The sequence below is a fragment of the Calidris pugnax genome, unplaced genomic scaffold (genome assembly GCF_001431845.1).
Source record: "Calidris pugnax isolate Ruff unplaced genomic scaffold, ASM143184v1 scaffold17, whole genome shotgun sequence".
Lineage (NCBI taxonomy): Eukaryota > Metazoa > Chordata > Aves > Charadriiformes > Scolopacidae > Calidris > Calidris pugnax.
In genome coordinates this window covers 12,700,426-12,728,195 of record NW_015090794.1, presented here as the reverse complement: position 1 = coordinate 12,728,195, position 27,770 = coordinate 12,700,426, and the positions used below count along the sequence as shown (strand labels likewise).

Genomic DNA, 27,770 nt, shown 5'->3' with positions numbered 1-27,770 from the left:
GTCTTAAGAGAGGAACCTCTCAGTACTTTTTTGCTGTTCCAAGGTTTGAGAATGCTGCAGAGCCTGGCGTGATAATCCTTGTAGCCAGGGTTGGCAGGATGCTTGGCGAATAGCCTTGTGATACTCGAGTTATTTTACAGAATTGAGCCTTGCAGACTCGATGCTGAACTTAAACCTGTTCTCTCAGTCCCAGATGCAAACCCAAGTCCAGCAAGTGGGGATCGTACCGACGCAGGCGATGGCGACCGGCCCCACGGCGGATCCGGAGAAGCGCAAACTGATCCAGCAGCAGTTGGTGCTGCTGCTTCACGCTCACAAATGTCAGAGGCGGGAGCAGGCCAACGGGGAGGTGCGGGCCTGCGCTCTGCCCCACTGCCGAACCATGAAGAACGTCCTCAACCACATGACGCACTGCCAAGCTGGGAAGGCCTGTCAAGGTGAGGGCACGTTGCTGAAGCTGCTCTTGCAAAGGAGCTGTGTAAGGTTTCTTGCGTGTTTGTCAGCAGCGTTTCTCTTCTTGTTCGAGAAGATCCCTACGCCTGGCACAAACGAGGGCCTAAACTGGTTCTTTAATTAAAGAGCTGCTCCCTTTTTCATTACCTTTGCCCAGTTTCCATTTCTGATCTCTTCACAGTTGTCAGTTTAGAAAGCAAGAATGCAATATTTGCCCTTTAGAATCATAGAATGGGTAGAGTTGGAAGGGACCCCAAAGGTCATCGAGTTCCAACCCCCCTGCCCTGGGCAGGGACACCTCCCACCACACCAGGTTGCTCCAAGCCCCCTCCAACCTGCCCTTGAACCCCTCCAGGGATGGGGCAGCCACAGCTTCTCTGGCCAACCTCAGGCTCTCACCACCCTCACAGCAAAGAATTTCTTTCTGAGATCTCATCTAGATCTCCCCTCTTTGAATTTAAAACCCTTCCCCCGTGTCCTATGGTTCCCCTCCCTGATCAAGAGTCCCGCACCATCTCTCCTGTAGGTCCCCTTCAGGTACTGGCAGGCCATTATAAGGTCTTCCTGGAGCCTTTTCTTCTCCAGGCTAAACACCCCCAACTTTCTCACTGTGTCTTCATAGGAGAGGTGCTCCAGCTCTCTCCTGTGAAGACAGGCTGGGAGAGTTGGGTTGTTGGTTTAGAAGTAGGCAAGTACCAGTGTAGCCCTCTAGGTGTCTTTTTCATCTCCTCTGTTCTGTACAGAGGGTGCAATATCCACCATCTCTTTGTCTTAGATTTTTAGTACTAGTTTCCTTCATTTGTTATGGCATTATTGGTGTGTCCCAAAAAATGTTAGTTGCATTTAGCTGTGTTTAGTTGCATACTCTATTGCTTATAAAGGTGAAATAATGGAGTTGCTCTAAAAAAATGAAATGAGTTAATTCAAAACCACCAAGGAGTGAAAGCCAAGGAGTGACTGTAATTATATGGCTTTTCATTGTTACAGTTGCTCATTGTGCATCTTCGAGACAAATCATCTCCCACTGGAAGAATTGTACTCGGCACGACTGTCCTGTGTGCCTTCCTTTGAAAAACGCCAGTGACAAAAGAAATCAACAACGTAAGTAGTTGTTTTACTGCTGTCACAATGGAAATGATACTGGTAAAATAAAGTTGATCAGATGTGCAGTGTAGCAATAAATTTCTACATTGTCCCAACAAACTAAATAGCTGTTTAATAACCTTGTATAAGGATTAATATACTAGTGAATTCTCCTTTCTGATTACTGAATGCAATTTATTACTTAAATACACAAGAATTGAAAAAGGAAAGTCTTGCATCCAGCATACATCTGTTTTTAAAGGGCGTGGCAACTCCTAACTGGTGTTTTATTGTAAGGTAGGTCAATAGATCCCAGTTCTAACACAGTTTTTGATGTAGGTAGAGCTTTGGGGAAGATACAAACTACTTCATTATTTTTCTTGCTGCTAGAAACAACTTACGTCTACATGCTAGTCATTAAGAATAATCAAAAATGTTTGTAAAAAACCCAGAATCTTATGCACAGAAAGATCTGGTCGGGGGGTCTTAATCACTAAGTGTATTTAATGCTGGTATAGACCAGCTGAAGTTCTGCAAATCACAGTGGGTTTGCCCATGCCTGTTTTTTATAAGAGCGTAGCTGTTCCTGATTCTTGGGGACAGTCCATTTCTAGTGCATTTCTTCCCTCTTGCCCTCAAACAGAAAATACTGAACTCAAGTTGGGAGGTTTGCTTCTCATCAAATCCTTTGAAAAGAACATTTTACAGCATAGATGTAGCAGTGCTGGAAGTCTAAGTAACGTTATGCCTAAGTGTATTTAAATAAGGGTTAAGAAGTGGAAAATAGCTGGAGGACTTGCAAAGCTTGTGCATCTGAATTGTGTTGGGAGCATTCTGCTCATTTCCATTCAGGCTGAGACTGGAGTGAGGAACGCTAATAAGCGTGGAGGCTGGAGGGTTAGGGGAGATTAAGGTAGAGGAGAAAGTAGCTGGAGTAGCCAAGTGTCCACATTATCCATTGAGGATGCTCTCATAGTTTCAGGAGGGTGTTTTTTCCCCTCCAAAACTAAAAAAAAATGTATAATATAGAGCTACACAGAGGTAAGGATTTTGATTTCATTTCACCAAACTTCTCCTTGGTAAACAAGATACATCTTGTGTGTTGAAAGTAGTAATTTGTTGTAAGTGATTACTTACGTTTGGCCTTCAAAAAATGTGTTGAAAGCTTTGCTTTTTAATATGACATGGTCCATTTGTGCATAACATCCTTATTACACAGTTGTTATCAAAGTGCTAACAACATCTAGCACAACAGAATTGTTTTTTTTCAATACAAGCTGCTGCAGAGTAGTTTGTGCAGTATTTGTTTTTACGTCATTCATACAACTTGTTGAACGAGAAAGCACTTGAACTAGAACGGTCCTTAAAATTAATTTCATTTTGGGATCAAATAGGCTGTTGTTTGAATACAACAGAATTACAATGGCTAAGTGTGGAGTTTGGGTCTCTTACTGCATGTGGGGGAGATAAATATGAAATCTCTTTCTTGTATTCAATTAATCAATAATCCAATGGTAGTAACCGTGAAAATTGGCAGTTTCTTGTGCTGAGGTGAAAGGTTCTTTGTTCTGGATTATGTCTCTGAGTCATACACGTAACACCTTGTGGTTTGTTTGAAGGTAAAAGATGAACACTAAAAATAATAATACTGTATTACGAAGGATACCCCTTTTTAGCCATTCCAAAACCTTTGTGAAATGGTTAACATTAATAGGTGTGTTAGAAAAGCCTGTGCCTGATCAGGTGAGAGCTAACCTAAGCTGGGTTAGTTTAAGACTTGAAGAAAATGTTGGCTCTCTTAGGAATAAATAATTATAGCATTTGCTAAATTGGGAGGAGAAGGGGGTCTGTGTTTGGCATAATATGATGAGAATATTTAGAAAGGGAAAAAGAAATGAGAGGCATAGTGACCCTCCCTACTTTTGTCAGGCTGTCATCCTTACAGAATGAACAACCACAGGATGGTCATTGAAGACCTTGAGTCTTAGAATGTCCCTTTCTGTGCTTGTGCCTATTTTACCATTGTTGTTTTGCCTCCTGTTGTGCCTGTGCTGGGCTTTCAAGTGGCTCCTTCAAACTGTGCCCACCTTTTAGTAAGTTCTGCAGTCGAGCACGTGGCAAACATTGCAATCTGGTGACTTGCTTCCATCCCTCCCGTGTGCGATGGCTTCTGTGCTCTTTGTCACTATCTATTCCTGCTCCTTGGGGGATTCCCTCTGCCAGCCGCAAAAAGTTTTAGGTTATTACCATGGAGCTGTTTCTTTCCAGGTATCTTACTCCATGTTTTAGTGGTTTGTTTGGTTTTTTAAAGTAATCCTGAGCTGTCTTTTACTATATTTGTTGATCTTCTTTCCAGGTATCTTACTCCATGTTTTAGTGGTTTGTTTGGTTTTTTTAAAGTAATCCTGAACTCTCTTTTATTATATTTGTTGATTGTAATGTGACTTGTGAATAGGACATGTTGGGACAAGTTTGAAACTTTCTGTTCCCCATGGCTCTTTCTGTATTAAACCATGTCTGCCTCTGGGAGGGTAAGGGGAAACCACAAAAAACAAGTTATTTTGGACATGCTGAAATACTAAGCTTTTCTTTTGAATAGGCCAGTGACTCCCGTGTTTTGGAGTAATGGCTTAAAATTTGGTAGAAATGGTTTGGGGTTGGAGGGTTGGTTTTGTTAAGAAGTACTTACTCCTCCCTGCTGAGCCCATCACAATTTGAGTGATAAACTCTTGCAAACAGCTGTTGATACATTTCCTACCTATATAGCTCTTGCAGCTCTATATAGCTATACAGTTATTTTTCTGAATATTTGACTTGAGCTTCTTAATTCTTTGTTTCCTGGCCTGGGTGGGTGTGTATTGTGCCACCAAAGGCTCCTGGCCATGCTTCCAGAGGTGATAGGTGTGCTGTGCGCTGCTCATCAGCTACTGTGATCTGGACCACCCTCATGCAATACTTGATGTCCTTCATTCCAGGATTTAGGCTCTAGAAAATCTTTGGGATCCCTATTCAGCTGAGTGAGACTGGAAGGTGGAGTTGTGAACGTGGAGCTGGTCTCTCCTATGTTTTTCCTCAAAGGAAAATTTTAAATAACATGCAGTGAGGGAGGAAAAAGCGGGATTGAGAGAGTAAATCAGAGGCTACTAATTGTCATCTAAAAATATGATTTTAAAGAGGGCTGGGCCAGAAATTCTGGAGTATATGGACTCAGGAATGAAGGGGGTAGGATTCTAATAAAGGAAAGGGAAATAAGGACTAGGCTCTAGCTGGCCGAGGAAGGAGTTTATTGAGCATGGGCTGATAAATGAAAGAAGACCTGGATGGTAGAACATTTGGGACCTGACCATTTGTAGAGAAGGAAGAAGCACGTTGTTGTGCAGAAAAGTGTTCAGAAAGAGTAGGCAGCAACTTCTTCACTGAAGCCCATTTCCTGTAAATCCAGGCAACCAGGAAATCCAGTTTGCTCAAGTCTCGGTGTCAGTAACTGTAAAATCTACAAACAAAATATGTCTCTTGTTTTTTTTCAAGAGTTGGAAATGATACATAGTGGTGACCAATCAGCTCTCACCTATTCCGCTGAGCCCCGTGCTGGATGGGTTGCCCACGGATTAAGAACTTCCATTCATTGACTAATAGGATGCTCTAATGTGGAGGCTTTTAGTTTAATGCTTAATTTTAAAATGACGTTGGTGGTGAAGTTGAATACTGACGCTTCCTACCTTTAGGTTGCTCATAAAATCTTTACTTACCCCGTGATTTGATTCATGATAGAGCCTTTAATTCAATGATTGTGTTACCCATACCTCTTGTATTCCACCTGATTTGGGGTGTAGGATGGGCTTGTGCTGAGGTGAGTCAAGGTTACCAACAGAATTTTTGCTCCAGCCCCTTTGAGCTAGAATGGCTGTAAGGAGCAGAGCGAGGAGCTGCAGGACAGAGCATTTGAATGCTGTTGAATGAGTCTCAATTCCAGAATTTGGAAGCAAAATTAAAAATTTAGGTTGGACCTCCCCAAAATGGGTTAACATGTTTCTTTCACTGGGTTGGTCAGGTTAGAAGAGTGCTGGGCATTCATACTTAAAATAGCATTAGGATGTCTGCATTTCAAATGAATTCTAATCACCTGGAGGGGCAGAGTGTTCCCCAGTAGAAGATGTGAATGCAATTTCATTAAGGCAGCATTATCTTTGGACACTGAAACGGGAATCCTGGAGACAAGTGTTTGGTCATTTCGATTGCATCCTAATGCATGTGCCCAAGAGGGTCTAATCTGGAATCTAATCTGTTCAGGAAGTTCTGGGGCTGTGTAAATTCTAATTTGAACTTTCCCCTCTCAAGGTGCATAAACACATGTGAGTTTGTAACAGTGGGACACACGGAGCTCAGTTGTCTTTAAAGCATTTAGAATCATAGAATTGTCTGGGTTGGAAGGGACCTTTAAGATCGTCAAGTCCAACCATCAACCTAACTCTGATAAAACCATCACTAACCCATGTCATTAAGCACTATGTCAACCCGTCTTTTAAATTCCTCCAGGGATGGTGCTTCAACCACTTTCCTGGGCAGCCCGTTCCAAGGCTTAATAACCCTTTCAATAAAAAAAATTTTCCTGATATCCAATCTGAACCTCCCCTGGTGCAACTTTAGGCCATTTCCTCTTGTCCCATCGCCTGTGACTTGGAAGAAGAGACCAAATTTAGAATGTGAACTGTCTTATACAGATTTGTCTTCATCCTTGTAGCTTCTGTCATGAGCTCATCAATGTCTAAAGCATCAGTTAATTAAAAAAAAGAAATCACAGTAGACATTTCTTCATGTAGCAGTGGCCTAATGTGATAACTTCTGTTTGTTTCAGTGCTGTATTTATTTTAATTGACTTGATTTCCTTTGGTACCTGCCACAGAAGGGACTGTGTTTGCACTTGATCTGTCCACTATGGAAATTTAATACTCTCTCCCTCCATCTTCTGCATTGACAGATTGAGATAATGTCATGCATTCGTATAAAACCAATGAACAAACAAACAAAACAAAAAAACCCCTTCAAAATTAGATTCCTGGTATTGTGAAAATACTCAATACAGTGTGCTATGGAGTTATAAAGTATTGAGAAGCCAAGGCCAAGTCAGCAGAGTCACTCGTGTCCGTGTTGTAAGTGAACCGCTGGCTGTATCAACACAATCTGTCCTCTAATCAGAACACTTCAGTTGGACTGTTTGGCTGTTGACCAGCTTCAGTGAGTTTTGTGTGCCTGAACTGGTATGAGCACACGTGGCACTTCTTGGAGATCATTTCAAACATTTCATCTTTTCAAACTGCAAGTCAAAATAGTGGTCTTCAGACATTGTCCCCTTATGATAATGTTGCTAGTTTTCTGAAGAAACAGTGGGGTTTTTTTCCCTGTTCAGAATAGACTCGTTGTCCATCTTTTCACTTCTAAAGTGACATTCAGACTGTCAGCTCTGACAAATACCTAAACTGAGGCAGAAATAGAGATCTGGAAATCTGATCTCACCAAAGTAGACTTCTCTAGAATGGGCTGGATTGTGGTTCCTGAAGCTGCTCCAACACGAGGGCTGAACTTGGGCTTCTTAGTAACAGATACCGCCACCAAAGCTCAACCCAAAGCCACGGGCAAGAGGTGGTGGACTTCTCCAAGCTCTGCCTTAGCTTCAGTGTGAGCTTCAAGCCAAGCTTGGAGTCCTCAGAAGATCAGGGCCAGCTTTTTTGCCTGGAAAAACACTAGGAATGGCGAGACACTTGGCTATCCTCGGTGGGATGGCTCCCTTTCCCAGCCTTCACCTGTGGTCAGTCCACCGTCTCCAGAGTCATTCTACCATCTCCACCTTGGATTTACAGCCAATACTGAAAGTGTATGGGGTTTTTTTGTTGTAACTTTTCCAGAGAAATACCATCCTCTTGATAGAATTAGCTGGAATTTTTATTAGCTCCTGAGTTGATCCTTTGCTGTCACAACGGTCTCTGAAGCCTTTTAAATTACAAGATGCCACAAGTTTTGTGCTATTGAACTTTTCCAGAGACTTCCTATTTCTTGACTTGCACTAGTTTAAAGGCCTATTTCTCTTAAATTGTGCAAATCCAGAGTGCTAAGTGCAAGTCCAACAAGAAATTAATACAGTTGCTCTTTAATATGTCCTTCCTTTATTTTTTTTTTAATGAAATTGATAGGATCTCAATCAGCTTCTGACTTTGCTTTTAAACGTGCTTGAAAATGATCAGTGAGTTCAAAAGTTATTATGAACTTGTCCACAAAATGTAAGCATATGTAAACCTAATTTTCATGGTAAACCCAGTGTCAAAAATACCATGTATTGTCCTTGGGGGGGAAGAAGGATGTTTTCTGTGGGGCTGCTTATTCTGGAGAGGGGGGAATCTCTGACTGTTTATTTGTAGTTCTTTGGCAAATGAGATCAAATTGAATTCCCATCTGGAGAGGGAAGTGGCTGGACTCTGTAATGTGTGTGTTTTCCCTTGGATGGAAGATGAATGTGTATCTTTTTCAGTGATTCTCTCCCAGTTTCCATAGTGGATAAGGATTTAAGAAAGTCTGGATTATGCTCTTAATGTCTTAGAAGTCTTATTTTCCTTAATTTTTTTTTTCCTAACCGTGTGTCTCTCCTAACATTTCAGTAAAACAACTATTGTTTCCTATATTAATAGCTACTATTGTCGCTATATTTAGCCCAGAAATTTCTAGTGCACGTTGCATATTTAATCACTTGAGGAGGAAAATGTGGAGTATGTGTTAGCATTACTTCTACCACAGTCTTGGTTATCAAAATGCAGTGTCTCTGCAGTGAAGGATATACTCCATGTGTCATTCACTAATGCAGTGTCTCTGCAGTGAAGGATATACTTACTCCATGTGTCATTCACAATGGAGCATGTTATTACTTAGAATGGCAGCTAAAATGAGGACCGGAAAGCAGATTTTTATTCGCTTCTGAGTTTAGTAAAATCTACTTTTCCCTGTTGTTTCAATTTCCTGCCTACAATGGAAATTATTTTTCCATACATTCTGTATGGTGAGAGAGATTGGTTGGTTGTGGTGGTCGTATAGATTAATGAATACCTAAATATTATCATTTACATTGTTTACCAAAACCTGTGGCAGGATCAGCCCCTTTCTGACTCTTCAAATTATTTTAGATTCAGTACCATCTGAAGCCCATCAGGGCATTTCATATCTCTGAATAACTTGGGTTTTAGGGTAATTTGGCCTTCAGAGGATTCATCTAGTGACTGCTTGGAATGAAAATTTCTGCCATCAGATCTTCACTATTACCTTTGTGTCCAAGGACACAGTATTTCTGCTGAACTCAGGATCTCCATTCTGGAGCCAAATATTTTGACCTAATATGGGATTGATGGGAAAGAGGGAAGTAGAGGAATTAATATATTTTTTCCCCCTTAGTGTACTGTCCCAAGCATGAAAATCCTATTTAGCCTTATATTGGAGCCTATACCTTATGTATATTTCAGCAATTATGGGCTTATCTGCCTGAAATTTACAGCACTTCTCTCTGGACTGCATGTGTTAATTGCTAGGGTGGTTTCTGTCCTGTAGAATCAAAGGCTGAGTTTCCCCACTTGGCATCTCGGGTACTCATCATTCTGTCCTTTGGCAGGAAAACATATACCATAAAACCATATGCACGTTCTGTTGATTTCTTGGCATGATTTTTTTTTTTTTCTTGTCCTCATTAATTTTCAATTTTCTCTTATCCTTTTTTTTTTTTTTTTTTTTTTTTTTTTTTTTTTTTTACCCTTTTTAGAAAAAATAATATTAATTGAATGATGGTACAACAGAATAAAGGTCCAAATACAGTGGAAATTAAGTTTAAAAATTCTCTAACAGAATGAGAGAAGCATATTGTCTTGGATGTTGTTATGATGACCTTGGAGAAGAAGCTATGAATGCTTTATCTAGGAAAATGGAAGGGGAATAACGAAGCAGTAATTTTTTTTTTTTCTTTTTTTTTTTTTTTTTTTTTTTTTTTTTTAATTTTTAGCCCTTTTAGGGTCTCCGGCTGGTGGAATCCAGAATTCCATCGGTTCTGTGGGCACGGGCCAGCAGAATACTCCATCGCTCAGTAACCCTAACCCCATCGACCCCAGCTCCATGCAGCGAGCCTACGCTGCGCTGGGACTGCCCTATGGCAACCAGCCCCAGACCCAGCTGCAGCCCCAGGTACAAGGCCAGCAGCCCGCACAGCCCCAGGCTCACCAGCAAATGAGGACCATTAACGCTTTGGGTAGGTGGAAAAAAAGACCAAGAAACTAAGGTGTTAAACCAAAATGTTGAATTCTTAGGATAGTCTAGTATTTCACTTGAACCAGAGTAGTGGCTTTCTGTTTGTGTTGATTATTGACTTAAATTTATACTATTTATACACACTACCATTCATTTACTTTTGACTTTTAGAAAGCTTTGAATATATTGCTTCTGCGAAATAGCAGAAGTTTCTTTTAAAATACAGTCCGTAGCTTACTGTTGTCTGAAGTGATTAAACAGAATTGCTGAAGGATTTTGCTTTAACAAGTATTTCACTTCTTCAAGCAGACGATTCTGTCTCAAATTTCTTTCTGGAACTTAATTGTTAGTGTTATCTTCTTTTTAGCTTATTGAACTAATCTTAAGAGTTTATGAATTTTAACTTCAGATTCTAGTTTTTGTAGAAAGAAAACGTTCAGACTGCAAGTAACTTGATTCCATAAGCAGCTGTGTATATGTACCACAGCAGATATTACCATAAAAGTACTTACCTGATACGCCGTTTTGTTTTGTTAATCAGTTGGGTCAGTAAAGTGTAGTTTTGCCGTGTTATTGTCAAAATTGTGAACTGGGTACCAATGATGTTTAATTTTGTCCCAAAGGAGCCAACCAGATGAACCTTCCCACAGGAGGAATAACAACAGACCAGCAAGCTAGTCTAATTCCTGAAACTGCTCTTCCAACATCCCTTGGGACAAATAAGTAATGCACACATTTTCATTCTTGCTCAATTAAACATTTATTTACATGCTTATGAATGTAAATAAAGAGCGTGCTTTAAAAACTAATTGTACTGGCATGAAAATGATCAGTCGTATCTATAGCCACGCTCTTCTTTCCTGTTTCAGTTCTGTATCTACCGCTTTGTCTCCCTAGAGAGCCCCAGAATACTTAAGAGTTGGCAATGAATTCCCAAAGGAAGAATATTTTGTATTTTTAAGTTGTGATTCTTTATTGTTCATACTCTGTCTTGCAAACGTCTGAGCTTTGCTGCTGTGGGGGTTGCAGTTTGCTGATATCAAAATTTCACTTGGCGAATGATGCAGTAGAATCATAGAGTAGTTTAGGTTGGAAAGGACCTTTAAAGTTCCTCTAGTCCAACCCCATTGCAACAAGCAAGGAGATCTTCAACTACACCAGGTTGCTGAGAGCCCTGTCCAACCTGAGCTTGAATGTTTCCAAGGATGGGGTATCTCCCACCTCTCTGGTCAACCTGGGCCAGTGTCTCGCCACCCTCAGTGTCTAGTCTGAATCTCCCCTCTTTTAGTTTAAAGCCACAGTCCTATCACAACAGGCCCTACTGAAAAAGTCTGTCCCCATCTTTCTTATAAGCCCCCTTTAAGTATTGAAAGGCCACAGCAAAGTCTCCCCAGAGCCTTCTCTTCTCCAGGCTGAACATCCTGGAGAAGCCTGTCCACATAGGAGAGGGGCTTCAGCCCTCAGAGCATTTTTCTGGTCTAAGGGGCTCCAGCCCTCAGAGCATTTTTGTGGTCTACTCTGGCCCTGCTCCAACAGGTCTATGTCTCTCCTGTGCTGAGGGCCCCAAAGCTGGATGAAATACTCCAGATGGGGTTTCAGGAGAGTGAAGCAGAGGGGCAGAATCAACCTCCCTCACCCTGCTGGCCATGCTTCTTTTGATGCAGCCCAGGATAGGGTTGGCCTTCTGGGCTGCCAGTGCATGTTGTTGGCTCATGTCCAGCTTTTCTCCCACCAGCACTTCCAAGTCCTTCTTGGCAGGGCTGTTCTCAATCTCTTCATTCCCCAGCCTGGACTGATACTGGGGGTTTCCCTGATGAGGTGCAGGACCCTACACTTGGCCCTTTTGAACCTCATGAGGTTCACACAGGCCCACTTCTCAAGCTTGTCCAGTTTCCTCTGGATGGCATCCTGTCCCTCAGGCATGTCAACTGCATCACTCAGGTTGGTGTAATCTGCAAACTCACTGATGGTGCACTAGATCCCACTATGTCATTGACTTAAGATATTAAACAGTACTGGAGCCAGTATAGACCCCTGTGGGACACCGCATGTCACCGATCTCCATCTGGGCATTGAGCCATCCAGCCAATTCCTTATCCAGCGAACAGTCAACCCATCTAATCCATATTTCTCCAGTTTAGAGAGAAGGGTGTTGTGAGGGACTATGCCAAAGGCCTTAGAGATAGTTGGCATCCATAGCTCTTCCCTTGCCCACTGATGTAGTCACTCCATCACAGAAGGCCACTAGGTTGGTCAGGCAGGACTTGCCCTTGGTGAAGCCATGCTGGCTGTCTTGAATCACCTTCCTAGTGGGAGATGTGGAGCTTCTAGCTCCCTAGTAGCTAGAAGAGATGAAACAAATTCCTTAAAAATTACTTCAAGCATCAAACATACAACAAAACTCTGTGTTCTGTACTAAACCAGTCCCTTTTCTTTTTATTTTAGCCCACTAATGAATGATGGCACAAATTCTGGCAATGTTGGAAACCTCAGCTCAATGCCAACAGCTGCACCTCCTTCTAGTACCGGGGTAAGGAAAGCATGGCATGAACATGTCACTCAGGACCTGCGCAATCATTTAGTGCATAAACTGTAAGTATTCACCAAGACCATCTATTTTCCTAATGTTTTTAAAGAATTTCGGTACTGTAGAATTTCTACCATTAAGATGGAAATTCATTGATGAGGAAGTTACTGGTAGTGGTTCTCTGATACTGGGCCACGGGGGATGAGCCGTTACCTTTAACCTTCCTCTTCAGTTCGTTCTTTGTGCTCATTAAGGAATGGGCATGAAATCAGTTTGTATTGCTAGTAAATTCGCTCTGCTGTATTTAGACTCCAAACTGTCAAACCTCACATTTTTTTCATCATTGAATTTGCTTTAATTTAAAATTTTAGGGAGTAATGCAATGTAGATATTTTATTAAAAGCAATTTTGATACGTTTTTACATCCCTGATGTATGAAGGAATGTCCAGGTTGAATATTATAAAGCTGTATTGAATTATTTAGCTTTTTTTCTCTGAAAAATTTTTCTTTGGTTCTTTCTCCTTTTCCATAGTGTCCAAGCCATCTTCCCCACTCCTGATCCGGCAGCACTGAAGGATCGCCGCATGGAGAACCTGGTGGCTTATGCCAGGAAGGTGGAAGGAGATATGTATGAATCTGCTAACAGTAGGGTATGTTGCCTCAGTCCAGGGATTCCCTGTGTGTTCAGGAACAGTTATTGCAAGTATTACAAATCTTGTAATTTTAGGGAGTAATGCAATGTAGATATTTTATTAAAAGCAATTTTGATACGTTTTTACATCCCTGATGTATGAAGGAATGTCCAGGTTGAATATTATAAAGCTGTATTGAATTATTTAGCTTTTTTTCTCTGAAAAATTTTTCTTTGGTTCTTTCTCCTTTTCCATAGTGTCCAAGCCATCTTCCCCACTCCTGATCCGGCAGCACTGAAGGATCGCCGCATGGAGAACCTGGTGGCTTATGCCAGGAAGGTGGAAGGAGATATGTATGAATCTGCTAACAGTAGGGTATGTTGCCTCAGTCCAGGGATTCCCTGTGTGTTCAGGAACAAACAGTTACTGCAAATACTACAAATCTTACGAGCACAATGAAAACCACAGAGAATCATTTCACTGCTCTCTGGATGAGGAAGGCTGTGCTTCCTGTCTGTGACAGTGTTTGCAGTCTCAAACCATCTGATTCACATCCCTCAGCTCCGTGAAAACCCAACAGCATCATCCCAGCCCTCTTTGTGCTCCTCCTGAACGTGTGGTGACGTGCAGGAAGGCTGGAGCAAGGCTTGCCATTCTTGATCTTTCCCTTGCTGACTTTTCTCCTTTCTGGAAGTCTGTGTAGATAGTGGGTTTAAAACTTCCTTAATGCCTCACCAGCATTGGAGGTTTTCTTTAGGACTCAGTGTTGTTATATTGCTCACCCTTCTTTATCTGCGCTGTTGGAATTCTTTTTCTTCTTCTCAGCAGCACCAAGAATGATTTTTGCCTAAGACATGTTGCTGTTTCACATCTCAACATATTAAAAGTCAGTTTGTCTGCATTGCCCTTGTGTGTGGGAAAAGAGACAGAAGTCCTGGTCTTGTTCATGATTTTTGCTCTGAGCAAAGAGGTGTCAGTTCAAATCTCTGGAACTGAGAGGGAGAAACCCCCTGTTGATTGACATGCTGAGGGTACTGTTCATTGTGGCACTGTAGTGATTCTACCCTGAAGGAACCACTCCATGGAAGTTTTTGTCAGGTAAAGACAGTGTTAGTAGCAGTCATAACAGCTGGTGAGGTCTTACCTGATCAGAATCTTCTTAAAATAAGGTAAGAGTATCTAAGGAGAGTAATTAGTGGCCTTTCAGGTGCTAATCATCCAGTTAGACAGTAACACTTAGTCTGCCCTCTCAGATTGTCTCCCAGAAGAGCTGAAGATGGAATACAAGTTCTATTTCCTAGAGGTAGATAGGCAGTGGCCATACTTGTAATGCTGCTGCTGTGTCAGTGTTGGTCAGTGACTATCATCATCTCCTCGTGGCTACCAGGAGGTTGCTTAGCAAGGAAGGACTTGTGCGTGATCACCCTGGATCACCCTGGCAGCTTTAGAGAAGAACTTCAGAGAGAACAAGGATTTCATAGACACACAGAGGCATCTGAATACCTTCTCAGTAAGGATGAGCGTAGTAGAATTCTGGTTATAAAATTAAATGTCTTCTTACCTCTAAGCCAGACAAATACCCAGAAGTATCTTCTCTTCACCCATTCAAACAGCTGTCAGAGCCTTATTGCCAGAAGTCTCCTTTATGGGAATTCAACTAACGTATTTGGCTCCAAGCAGCAAACTTGGAAGAAGGCAGTAGTTCAGAATGTATTAACGATGCCGTGTGGAATTGCATCCTTCTTTTTTGAGGAGCATCTGCTCTACTTTGACATTGAAAAACGGATTAGTGTGAGGTATCACTAAGCAGCTTGACCTTGGTTTAGTAGTGTGTGCTCCTTGTGAACACATCCCTTTTCAGGAATCTTTGCAGCGTGAAAGTAGCACAATATTAAATTTACAAGTAGGAAGTTAGAGGTGAAGTGTTTTGAGCAAGAGGAGGGAAGGGGCTGTGGTGCTTCTAAATTGGGCAGCAGAAAGTGTCTGCGCTGATGGATTTTTTTTGAGACATTTGGAGAAGGGAATTGACCTAAAAATAAAGCTTTGTATTGCAACACTGGGCCTTCTTAACAAGGCTGGTGAGGAATACTTCCTCATATTAGTTTTCTGAAATGAAATCAGACTTCCAGTAGTAACAAATTCTAGTTTTGACGAGAAGTGGCTGAAGACAAAATGATTGTGGAACAAGCATCGCTCAACATTTGCTCCATGTTACGCTGGGTTTTAAGATCACAGGTGACCCAACAAAAGAAATGCCATCTTGAGGGTTTGTGGAGATTTTTTTGCCTTTTAATGGGTGCATAATCTCATGCACTTGGCACGTGTGTGTCCAGCAATTTCTGAAAAGCAAAATTGCCTACCTTGCTGTGCACTCTGACTGCCTTATTTGATCTGTTGTCAATGTGGATTGAGTAAAATGGATTTTTCATCTTGTCGAGATGTAGTGTTTAGTTGTCTGTGCCCGTGGACTATTTTTCACTGATTTCCTCTATTCCTTTGGGGTTTTGTCTGTTTTTGTTTACTCCCTGCAATGACTGCGGGTAGTCAGACTCTTGAGGAAGAGAGTGGTTCCGTTCTTTATGTAAAAATTGATCTGCCAGTAACATCGGTCTCCTGAAGTTTATTCAGCGTAACGGTGTTGCTGGAAACATCTTTTTCTTTGGTCTGCGGGTTAGTGGTAATGTTTATTATGAAAATAACATTTAAAAATCATTAACACTTAGAAACTAAATCACAGCTTCCTGTTTTTTTGTTGAGGCAACACAGAACCTACAGTCTTTTGGCTGCTCATCTTCTCAGAGCAGATATGAAGGGTAGTGAAGTTAAGTCTCTTTTATGTCTTCTGGAAGCTTTATTTTTCCTTTTCTGCATTAAAGTGTTGATGAGATTGTCTCAATTTAACAGAATTCTGAAAAGAAATATTTCTTTTTCAAATAGGCAGGTGTATAGATTAAAAAAACCAACCCCAGAACAAACCAGGAGGTGGTATTCTGGTAGAATATATGAGTTCTGCTGCTGCTTTCTTACACTTGACACTGAGTAGTGCTTTTTCTTTTCTCTTTTAGGATGAATATTATCATTTATTAGCAGAGAAAATCTATAAGATTCAAAAGGAGCTAGAGGAGAAACGGAGGTCTCGTCTACACAAACAAGGGATGTTGGGGAACCAGCCGGCCTTACAGACCCCGGGACCTCAGCCCCCTGGTATCCCACAGGTGGCTGCTGCCATGGGCCAGGCACAGCCCGTGAGGCCACCCAGTAAGTACTTCTGTAGCAGAGTCTTCTGCTTTTCAGCTGTATCTCCTCACAATCTGTGCCTTTGGGCTCTCAGGCTAATCTCAAGTTCATATTTTAAATTGTTTTTTGCTGACCCTTCATCTGTTGTGTTGCAGATGGGCCTATGTCCATGCCAACTGTGCCTATAAGTCGTATGCAGGTTTCTCAAGGTATTTATGTTTTCCTTTCTAATTGCAATTTGTGGGTTCAAAATAATTGTTAAGGGGGAAAAGCTAATCTTCTGTTTTCCTTTTGGAGTTGGGGTAGGGGGGAACTACTTGGGTCTGCCTTTTTTTAGCATTATTCTCAGTGCAGTCTTCTCTTAAGAACTGACAATATGTACCCAGTTCTTTGCTAGTGGCTGGGAGGTAATTCAGTGCTTTCAAAAAAAAAGGAGAGCACAAGCAAGAATAGTCTCATTTTAAAACACTTTAACGGCAGGGGCAAGGATGTTTTCATCAGTAGCTGGAAACTTAGCACGTTAATTCTCATAACGAATGATCCTTTCTTGGTTTCTGATGCAAAACGCATCTAAAAGAGCCTCGTAGCTTGTTCGTAGCCCTGATGGTTTGCTGCCACTGATACAGGCTGCTGTGGGCTCCTGGGTGATTTTTTTCTGAAAAATGAAACTCTGTGATTTTTAGATGCTTAAGCTTCCTCCAGAAAAGTGTCCCTAATTATTTTATATCTTGGTTCAGAGTTAATAGTAAGTTGAAACTTGTGTTGAAATGTCCTTGAGAAGCTAACATCCTTTTAAAATTCATTTCAGTGGGTGAAAAAGTTGATAGAAAGCATAGCTCTATAATTATTTACTTACACCTTTATTCTTGTTAGGCAAGTTTAGGTTTTTTTGGAGGGGTTAAATGTTTTGTATAAAAAGCACAACGGCTGTTTAAGCACATTGCCAGCTTTTGTCCTGGTTTGGGAGTAGGCGTTACCTTCATATACACAATAAGTATTTTTATCGTATTTTCTTGAATCATTTCAGTGAGGCCTGAATAAGACATTGCTGTTTCAAAGCAAATGCCTAATTTTTAAGAGAGGTATTATTTACAAATAGCATCCTGTCTTTGCAGATCATCCACAATCTTCATTTTTTGCATTATTTTTTATTTTTCTTTAGATGCCAAGTTATATTTCACCCTGAGTGGTATTCCTCTAAATACTTCTTGCATCCTGATCTGTCTCTTAAACCAAGTAATTAGAACAAAGCTAAAAGGAAAAGACGAGATGTAGGGAATTAAACTTTAGTCATAATAAATGTTAACTTTTTAATAGAGTTATAGATACATTCTGATTACTTGTTTCTAATGAGTTGTTTTGGGGGTGCATTTGCAGGAATGAATCAGTTTAACCCCATGTCCATAGGGAATGTACAGATGCCCCAAGCACCCATGGGACCCCGGGCAGCTTCCCCGATGAACCACCCTGTACAAATGAACAACATGGGCGCCGTTCCTGCGGTTCGTACTCCTTCTTTCCAAGTTCTTCTCAGAATTGGTTGGTTACATTTAGCAGTTGTTAATGCTGTTCTGAAAAGGCCATGTCAGAGAGTAGTATTGTAAATTGTAGGATAATTTCACAGCAACGTGCCGAGCCTGTCATGCCTTTATTGAGGCCTTTGTTTTCAATATTTACAGGTGGTTTGTTGTTTGGGTTTTTTTGTTTGTTTTTTTTTTTAAAAAAAAAGCCCAAACCTCAACTTCAGAGAGGTAAATGCCAGAGATGCAATAATCTCCAGTTCTTTCAGACACTGTGTCTATGCAGTATGTATACCTCCTTTATTCCTCCATGAAAACATGTTTTGATACTTTAGAAAAACAAAAATATTTTCAGTTTCACTGGATTATCTCCATTAGCTCAGAGAACAGAACAGAGCTTTAACACTCTTAGTAGAGTTTTGAATGTTACTTGTTTAAAAATAACTTCCTTGTGAATACTGTGGAACAAATGCTAAAGTTATATGTATGTGCCTACTCCATTTGGTTTCCTGAAGCCAGTTTTCCCTTTTTTTTTTTTTTCTTTTTTGAGGATATTTTCCTTTGTCTTACTGCATAATACTAAGTGGTAATATCTTCAATTTGGGTGTTCATTTTTAGATGGCAATGTCTCCTTCCCGAATGCCTCAGCCGCAGAACATGATGGGAGCTCATTCCAACAACATGATGGGTCAGGCTCCTACCCAGAACCAGTTCCTGCCCCAGAACCAGTTTCCAGCATCCAGTGGGGCTATGAATGTGAACAATGTGGGCATGGGTCAGTCAACAGCCCAGGCCGGGGTGGCACAGGTAAGATGTATTTTCAAATACTTGAGTTATTTACTCTTAGTTATTTTGTTCTAATTTACTTTATGTATGTTTGTTTATTTATACTTATATAGCCATTGTTCATTGTAGTCACCTCTGACTTCGGGGGATCCTGGGTTACCATCTGCCTTCTTCATAAGCTCTTCTGTAACCTATCTGCATATGTTAACTGGGGGGCAATGCCTGTAATTCCTGATTTAAAATGTTAAAAAAAACCACGTCATTGAGATTTTTAGGGGCAATATCAGGAGCTAGGTTATAGGACACTTATGAGCAGATGCTTTTGTCTTTGTGGGGATCTTAGTAGCTAACTTTACATGAAGAATTACAATAAAGTGGTTGGGGAAGATCTCATAAAGTTTATTTTAACCTCTCTACTTCTGAAAAGGAAATTGGGTGGGTTTTTATCTGTAACGTTTTCCTGTGACAGTAGTGGTCAGTGAAGCAGCAGCAGTGCCTGTGATGTCAAAGTACGTGCTTTTCCCCAGGGCAAGGCCTGGTATTTAACTCAGAATCCAAGTAATTTAGGTTAGTTGAGACCTCCAGAGCCCTCAAGTCCAGCCCCATCCATCCTCAAATGCGGGATAACCTCCATCAGGCTGCGAAGGGCTCGGAGGCAAGTCTGGAATGTGTTCAGGGTGGAGCAGCTACAATTTCTTGGCCCTTGCTCAGTTGTTGGACCACTTCTATAGTGAACATTTTTTTACTAATGCACTTAGTTCAATAAAACCAAGTATGTACAGGCAGTATAGAAGCATGTTTTAAATTTTAAACCTCCTCTGCAGGAAACTATTAATTGATTTAGATTTTGAAGAGGAAGAGGTACATCTGAGAGTAGAGTATTCCTTTTTATCACTAGTTACCTGATGCAGTCTTGGGTAAAATATATAGTTTAAAAGTCTGTGCGCATCCAGAATATTTTATTGTTGCTGCTCCAAAAACATCCAAAATCCACCATTTTCTTAAGCATCTGGAGTAGTCAATTTAAAATGTAAAAATAAAAAGGAAAAAAAAAAAAAAAGAAACCAAGAAAATCCCTCATAAGTCTTGCACTGTGCAGTGGAGCAGGTGTTAAATGTGTTGAACTCCTAGACTCCAAAGGAAAAAAAAAAAAGAAAAGAAGAAAATCCCTCATAAGTCTTGCACTATGCAGTGGGGCAGGTGTTAAATGCATTGAACTCCTAGACTCTTAAAGCTCTAGATTCCTGGCCTGAAATGTGTATTTGCTCGAAACCATTTTGTATGCAAAGTCTGACCTTTGCCCAGCTGCTGGCGTGGTTTAGAGAGTGTCTGCCTGCGGGTGCCTGCGTTACTGGGAGCGGGAGGATTCCCTCTCTGTGCCAGCAGAATTAACGTGAGGAGACGCGCGTGGCACATCTAGGTCTAGGAGCAAGGTCTTTGACTAAGAGCTGATGGAAACGATTAGAGAAATCAGAGCACAGTCATTTGCAAGAGCAACGTTTATTTATGGCTCGTGTCTCGTGTTCAGACTTAGAGTATTCTCTTAAAGAAGACTGCAGTGCTGTGATGTGAGACCATCTCTTTCTCTGTAGCAGGGGCAGGTTCCCAGTGCTGCTCTTCCCAACTCCATGAACATGCTGGGACCGCAGAGCGGGCAGTTACCGTGTCCACCGGTGACCCAGCCACCTCTACATCAGACTACGCCCCCCGTGTCCACTGCTGCTGGGATGCCACCTATTCAGCACCAAACGCCAACTGGAATGACTCCTCCTCAGCCAGCAGCGCCCACTCAGCCATCGACACCGGTCTCATCTTCAGGACAAACGCCGACGCCGACGCCGGGCTCGGTTCCAAACGCGACACAGACACAAAGCACACCCACGGGGCAGACTGCGGCACAGGCTCAAGTCACACCGCAACCTCAGACCCCAGTTCAGCCCCAGTCTGTGCCAACCCCACAGCCATCTCAGCAGCAGCCAACATCTGTGCAGGCACAGCCACCTGGCACTCCAGTAAGTACCAGTTAGTTGCGTTTTTCTTGTGTAGTGGTGTTCCACAAGAGTTCCCCCTGTGTGTCGCACCATGTCCTGAATGTATAGAGCCCATAGTTGTCAATAGTAGCTTCTACTTTAGACCAAAGGGTCCGTTATAGAGATGTGTAAAAATGTGTGTGTGTGTGTTGAGATGTTCTCAGCATTGTTTGAAGGAGGGGGGCGTATGGAATGACTCTGAACTGCTCGAAGTAAAAATGGCAGCAGTGAAAGATGAGGCATAACAGGCCTAATACTATATTTGGCCTTAATGAGAATCGGCCTTTTTCGATCATGGAATTTGCATAATTTTTTTCTTTAAGCTTTAGTCAGGATGAATGCACATGTCAAGGAATGTACAGTGTTTTATTGGGCAGGTGTTTTCTCTGTAAAAGAAGCCTCTTTGGGGCAGAATTCTTCCTTGGCTTCTCCTCTGTAAAGCAGAGTTATTTAATGTGTTATATAGAAACTTGGCTACAGTGAGCTCCTGTATCCATGTTCTGCACTGTTTTAGAATATCATCTCATGTCTCTTTTGTGCTGTTCATTTTTAGTAAAGGAAAATATTTCTATATATGCAGTGTCTTTCTTTTGTACTGTTTTTACAACAGCTATCCCAGGCAGCAGCTAGTATTGATAACAGGGTCCCCACCCCTGCCTCAGTTGCTAGTGCTGATACGAATTCCCAGCAACTAGGACCAGATGCACCAATGCTAGAAAGCAAATCAGAAGTTAAAACTGAAGAAACTGAGCCAGAGACTAGTGAGACACAAGTGGAAGCTAAGACTGAGGTAAATGAGATTCTATACAGCTTAACTGAAAGCAGTGATAGATATAAAAGCACTTAATGACGTGTCGGAATTGGTGAGCTAAGGGGCGAGAGGAGGGTAGTTACTGGAAAGTAACTGTCCCGAGGAAAGCCATGGACGGAGAGTGCTTTGACAATCTCAAACTAAATATTTTGATGCCTCAGGTTTGGGTCATAGATGTAACAGTACATCTCGTTGCATCCTTTCTTAAGGTGGAGGAGGATTTACAAGGATCTTCACAAATAAAAGAAGAAACAGATGGAACAGAACTGAAACAGGAGCCAATGGAAATAGAAGAAAAGAAGCCTGAAATAAAAGCAGAAGCTAAAGAGGAAGAGGAGAGTGGCACTAATGGAACCACTTCACAATCCACATCGCCATCTCAGCCCCGCAAAAAAAGTATGTGTGTGAAAACTGAGTTTTTCATATGTACTTTGTTTTACTAGCATTTGTTTTCCCTGCTCTTCTGGGAAGTCTGTGTTACACACGTGTTCCAGCACATGGAGCTCCAGGAGACCCACACTTTGCATACTTTATTTTTGAAAGTAGCATTCCATTCGTGTTGTATGAATCACAGGTGAGAAAAGGAGGTCATTGTGGTCTTCATCCCAGCGCTCTTCTCACAGCTTCCAGTTTCTGCCCAGAAGGCCCAAGGCAGGGATTGCTGGAGAAATTATTTATACAAATCCCTTCCAGTACACCTCGGCCAGTGCTCTTTCGAGGGAGCTTAGAAACAGAGAATATCCATTGCTTTGCTTTTCTGGCAGAGGCTGCACACACCACCTTCATGCTGAGGTTTAGCCTTTGCTTCTCTGAGAATCGGGTGCTTGAACTCTTCTCCTGCATCTCTGTTCCTCCAAGGCTGCTCTGCAGCAGCAGCCTTAAACTTTGAAGCCTGTTGTAGTTTTCAGTGTAGTTTTCGTTCGAAAGCTTTCTCCTCAGAAATAGTTAGGTCAGTAATCTCTTAATCTACAGCTTCAGCATAGATTTAGGGGTGACTCTGTACTGTGTATTTTTCCAGAAGGAAACCTGGTGATATTACAGATTCTGAATGGACTCACATAAACAATTGTGTGCCTTGGGTTAGTAAGAAAGAAGTGAATCAGATTCTTAAAGAAAAGAGGCAGGAAGAAATAACTGCATTTGTAGTGCAGGCTTTGTTTGGAGCCTTTGGGACTCTGAAACCTTAGCTGTTTAGGGACCTCTGTCTCTTGGCATCCTGTTTTATGAGATGACGTTTTCTGTGGTTAGTTTTTCGGTTTTGACCAAAGATAAGCTTTCAACATGCTACAAATATCAAAAAGGGAAAGTAATGATCCATTTCATTATTGTTTTTTCTCCTTCCCTTGCAAAGGAAACTGCATTAGGAGAACGTTATGGGTGTGCGCTTTCCAGAATGAGATCAGGAAATCATAAAGTTTTAAAGTTTGTGCAGCTTGAATTTTGATCTCTTTTATATGCCTTGGGTTCCATTTAATTACTAAACATAATATTTTATAATAAACCGCTATGAAACGCATTTTCCTGTAGATTATATTTTCAGTTTGCAGCGCAGTGGGCCAGCCAAATGAGAGTGCGCTGCAGAACTCACTGCAGAGCCAATTCTGAACAAAATGTGACATAGGGAGTGAAAACCTTATTAGCATTTATAAACCAGTTTATTCCCAGTGCAAGGAATCGGTGCTGCTTGTTGGAAGGAGTGAGCTTGCACCTAAATCGAGGCGAGTGGTTGAAAGAAGAAGGCTCTTGCAGAATTAGGCCGTGGAAGAGCCGCGCTGTTCTTCTGCTGATTCAGTCTGGGTTACTGCCTATTTCCAGTACCTCTTTTAGTAACACAATTTTGGAAATGTTGTCACATGGAGTAACTGTATGGTATAATGATGCACAGTATGGGCAGGTACAGCAGCATGCTTAATTTTAAATGGCAACATGTTCTCACTAAGTAGTTTGTCCAACTTTAATAGAGCCGTTTGTATTAAAATGCTAAATAAACCAAGAGATATTCGAGAGCAAACACTGTGAAGTGTGCTTAAGGGTTATATGATATTTGAAAGTGACTTAGGAGGCTCATCTGGAGGTTTTCATGGGTTACAAAAGTATTGCAAAATCATCTTCCTTTCCACGTGGCCAGTTTCCTCAGGTGCTCCCCACAGAAACCTGGGACGTAGCAGATACAGGCTCGCAGCTGGAAGTGTCACGAGTTGGATATGCAATAATTTGTACCTGATATTTGAAAAGATTCATCTGAACCCTAAAGGAGGGTTTTTCTGGGTCCAAGTGGAGTATGTTGTGCAGGTGGAATCTCATCCAGGTGGACACTGTTGGCTTGGCTGTGCTCGCCTCATATAACTAGATGTTCTGGAGAATTGCAGACACCCCTTTGGCAAGCTGTTCTTCCTCATCAAGGTTTTGCCTTCAGAAATGGGGACAACCAAACCCTTCCAAATTCAGGCATTGGGCTAGTTTTGCTTTTTTCCTGTGAATCTGATGTAAGCAAGAAAGGAAGGGGTTTGATTCCTTGCCTCTGCCCTTGCAGTCTTCTCAAAGAAAGAGTAAAATGTTTGTTCGCATAGCTCCTGTCTCCTGTTCTTGCCTTAGTTTCACCTTCAAGATTAGTTTTACTGGTTTCTTCCCTTCTTTACAAGACATAATAATGCAAAACCTGCAAGGACTTGGTTTGGGGGGGGGTATTTCACTGTAATGTCCTTATTATTTTGAAGATGTCTTTGTCTTCCTTTGCAAATTTTCTCCTTAGTAATCATAAGCAGGATTTCCTCTGAAAGAAATACAAATTTTAAAAGGTAAAAAAAGGTAGCATTATACTCTTCTCTGGCAGATAATACGTCATCATGATTCAGGCAAAGCTCCCATTTTCTTTTTACCACCCACGCATCCAAGACAAAACGGGATAACTGGATGCCAGCTCCTTACAAAGATCTTCTCACTACTGGAGGAGAACTGAGAGCGTTTAATTGTGGAAAAGGGGAAGAGGAGAGAAACTTTCTTGTAAAATTTGCAAATAGGGAGAGCCAATGATCAAATGTGCCATTATTAGTCATATTCCTTCGAGGCAGAGCAGCTTTTTTACTGCTAAAGATGAAGGCAACTTTTCTTTACATTTTTAGGTGAATCCTAAATCGAAACAACAACTGGATTTTTATTTATTTTTTCAAACTTCAAAATGAAAGTAGGTTGTGAACTTCTATCAGCAAAGATAATTAGGCTTCAAGGAGCTTGGCAAAAATTGTGCTGGACCTCTGTAGTTTGGGTTTAAATTAAGATTGGATTTATTTTGAAAGATACTCTAGCTCAGTGGTGTGTTGTTACAAGGGTGGGTACAGGGAAAATTCTAAAAGCAATGTCAAGTAGGTGGCCAGAACAGGTTATTGGAAGGTGCTTTTTGACCTTTATGTTCCATTAAATGAAATAATTTAGATTAGTAGGTTATGAATGGCTTGAGCCAGAGCAAGATGGTTCCAGAAGCAATAGAGAATACTTTTTCTCATGAACAGAACTCTAAATTTCCTTCTGTTCTCAAGAATCCCATAATACAATTTAATAGTTGTTCATAAAACTTTAAGAGCATGTGGTAGGGTTCCTTTCATAGGAAAGTGCCTGCATATATGATATTGATAAATAAGGAAGAGAAAATTGCCATTTTATCGGGACTGAGATTGTGGCAACAGCTGAAAGGATCATCGAGTTGCGTTCGTTGTTGTAACAAGAAGCGTAGGTCTCCTGGGCTCATCTCGGTTTTAATCTGGAGGGTCTGAATTCAGTAGCAGCAGCGTGAGATCTTGATGGCTCTGTGTAAGGCATAGCCCTTGCAGAAGCCCTTCTGGCAGCTTCCCGAGTCCTTTGCTGTGATTTAAGTGACTTGGGTGGTGTCTTGCCATTTGTGTACGTGAGCAGCACCCCTCTCTCTAGTTGGGGACTCAAACTCAAATTTTCATTCTGGCTAACAATTTCCAGGAGCGCAGCCATCTGCAAATGGCTAAAAAAAAAAAAAGAACTTAAGAAATTAAGTTGGCACTACTCAAAAAAGTTGTCTTGCTTTATTTTTGCATGTAATTGCGGTGAGTGTAGTTGAGATGAAAAGGCTTCCTCTCAGAAACTGGAAAAGAAAAAATAAATGAACTTTTAAAAAATCATAGATTTATTTTTTTTTTTTTTAACTGGAAGTCCCAAAAAGCAATTTATATCTTACCAAAATACCGTTTGAGTGACAAAGGTAATGATCAGCCTTGAAGGGGTCACTGTGGCTCTTTTGATTTAAGTGCTTTCAGCAGAACTCCTAATTGCTCCCTCTTACTGGTATCGTTCTCACTTCAGCCAGGTAAATAAATATTAGATGCCATCCTGGCTTCCTTAGTTGTCTTTTTCTCTCAATAATAGGCATTCTTCCCTATTTAAAGACTCTGTTCCTAAGGAAATAAATGTAATTGCACTGCTGAGATGTTCAAAGAGCTCTCCAAGTTATCATTATTTTTCAGAAAATGCATTACCTTTCTTGTCCTTGTCATCCACTCTTGAAAGAAACATGGCTGTTGCCATGCCACTGTTGCCAAGGGATTGTAATGATGCGTGGAAATCTGAAAGTATTAACACTTTCAAAATCAATTAACAGTCCATCCGACCAGGACTGTTTGTATACTACGGCCAGAAAATTCTTTTGCCAGCTATCGAGACATCTGGTTGCTCTCTGTAGAGCTGGCTCTTCGGCCCTGTCCACTACGGTGGGTTTTGCTGGAAGGATTTTGGCTTGGAAACAGCAAACAAGGTTAGAAGGGAGGGAGGGGAAAATATGCTTAGTCTCCTCTCTGAAGAGCTCAGGTTCATCCGTGTTGAAACAATTGAATTAATTTGGTTCTGGATAAGTTCTTTTTTTATTAAATGCTCTAGAAGGTGTATCATTACGGGCTACAGTTGTTCCTGTCTCCTTATTCTGGGAGTATCACCTGCTGTGATTAGAGTAAACGTGAAGGCTGTGTGGGTAGCCTCTGGATTGTAAGCTTTGGCTCTCATCAGCTATACTGGTCAGGAAATCCCTCTTGCAATTTTTTTTCAGGGGAGTGAAGAGGTTAGGAAACCTGGAAGGAAATTTTCTAACCTTTCTGACTTTTTCCTTAACAGTTTTCAAACCCGAGGAGCTGCGCCAGGCTCTCATGCCTACCCTTGAAGCTTTGTACCGGCAGGACCCAGAGTCTCTACCTTTTAGACAGCCCGTGGATCCCCAGCTTTTAGGGATTCCGGTGAGTTGGCATTAAAAAAAAAATTAAAAAATGTTTTTGTGTTGTGTCTTTGCTCATTGCAACACTTAATTTTTTGTGTATAACATAATATGACCAGTTGACATCTTAAAAATAACGGATTTTGTGTGTGTGTTTGAAGGACTACTTTGACATTGTGAAGAATCCTATGGATCTTTCAACCATCAAACGTAAATTGGATACTGGGCAGTACCAAGAACCCTGGCAATACGTGGACGATGTTTGGCTGATGTTTAACAACGCCTGGCTTTACAATCGCAAGACTTCCAGGGTCTATAAGTTTTGCACTAAACTGGCGGAGGTGTTTGAACAAGAGATTGATCCCGTTATGCAATCACTTGGCTACTGTTGTGGGCGCAAGGTACGTGGTCCCAGAATGGAGCTGGGTTCTTCCAAAGAGCTTAGCTTGAATCAGATAAAAAGCACGTTTTGTACACTCTTTTTAAAAATTGAAATATTTAGTGAAATGGTTGGTAAAAGTTTGGCTTTATTATAAGCACGCTAAGAGCTTAAAAAGGTAGATAGCGTCCTTTTTGCTGCTCTTCTGTTATTATTGTTGTATTTTTCTCCCTCAGAACACCTTTTTTGCTTATAAGCAGTATTAAAAAGCTTTGCTTGTTTCCCATATCCATTGCACTGAAGTACTGGTTAGAAGGTCAGCTATGTAGCTTCTATTAAATTAAGAGAGCTGTGCTAATATATTTACAATAGCTTGGGAAAATGTGATAAACATAACAATGTATTATGATACCCCTAAGTGTCAGGTTTGCCTAATAGGTGCTTGATTAACATAAGATTACATTTTAAAGCTGCTTTTCTCACTCTTGCTTTGCAGTATGAGTTCTCTCCGCAGACCTTGTGCTGCTACGGCAAGCAGCTGTGTACTATTCCTCGCGATGCAGCCTACTACAGTTACCAGAATAGGTAAGTCCTCGATTTTGGGTTTTTTTTTTTCCCCCCCTTATTGAAGAAGTGAGATCCTTTTGAGTTCTCTGCGCATAAGGAGGAGGAGGATTATTAACATTTTCTTCCCTTTGTCAACTAATTCAGGAAAAAGTTATTTTTATATACTTGCACGCTGTCCTTTTGTAGATGCCCCTTTAGTTTCCTGTTCTACAGTTTGACACACACTGTACTTCAGTGCTTGCC

The 27,770-nt window shown here is 41.2% G+C and overlaps 1 protein-coding gene across 1 annotated transcript in view; it reads left to right on the top strand.

Moving 5' to 3' along the window:
• The window catches only part of CREBBP (CREB binding protein), a 94,392-nt gene that overhangs the window by 41,711 nt on the left and 24,911 nt on the right, over positions 1-27,770 (top strand). Inside the window, exons 4-19 of the mRNA XM_014936593.1 lie at positions 188-437; positions 1,441-1,554; positions 9,569-9,811; positions 10,434-10,533; positions 12,256-12,402; positions 12,871-12,988; positions 16,036-16,228; positions 16,363-16,416; positions 17,585-17,709; positions 18,346-18,534; positions 20,106-20,525; positions 21,154-21,333; positions 21,564-21,750; positions 26,485-26,603; positions 26,743-26,982; positions 27,457-27,545. Coding sequence (XP_014792079.1) covers positions 188-437; positions 1,441-1,554; positions 9,569-9,811; positions 10,434-10,533; positions 12,256-12,402; positions 12,871-12,988; positions 16,036-16,228; positions 16,363-16,416; positions 17,585-17,709; positions 18,346-18,534; positions 20,106-20,525; positions 21,154-21,333; positions 21,564-21,750; positions 26,485-26,603; positions 26,743-26,982; positions 27,457-27,545 — 2,768 coding nt within the window. The remainder of the gene's footprint in view (positions 1-187; positions 438-1,440; positions 1,555-9,568; positions 9,812-10,433; positions 10,534-12,255; positions 12,403-12,870; positions 12,989-16,035; positions 16,229-16,362; positions 16,417-17,584; positions 17,710-18,345; positions 18,535-20,105; positions 20,526-21,153; positions 21,334-21,563; positions 21,751-26,484; positions 26,604-26,742; positions 26,983-27,456; positions 27,546-27,770) is intronic.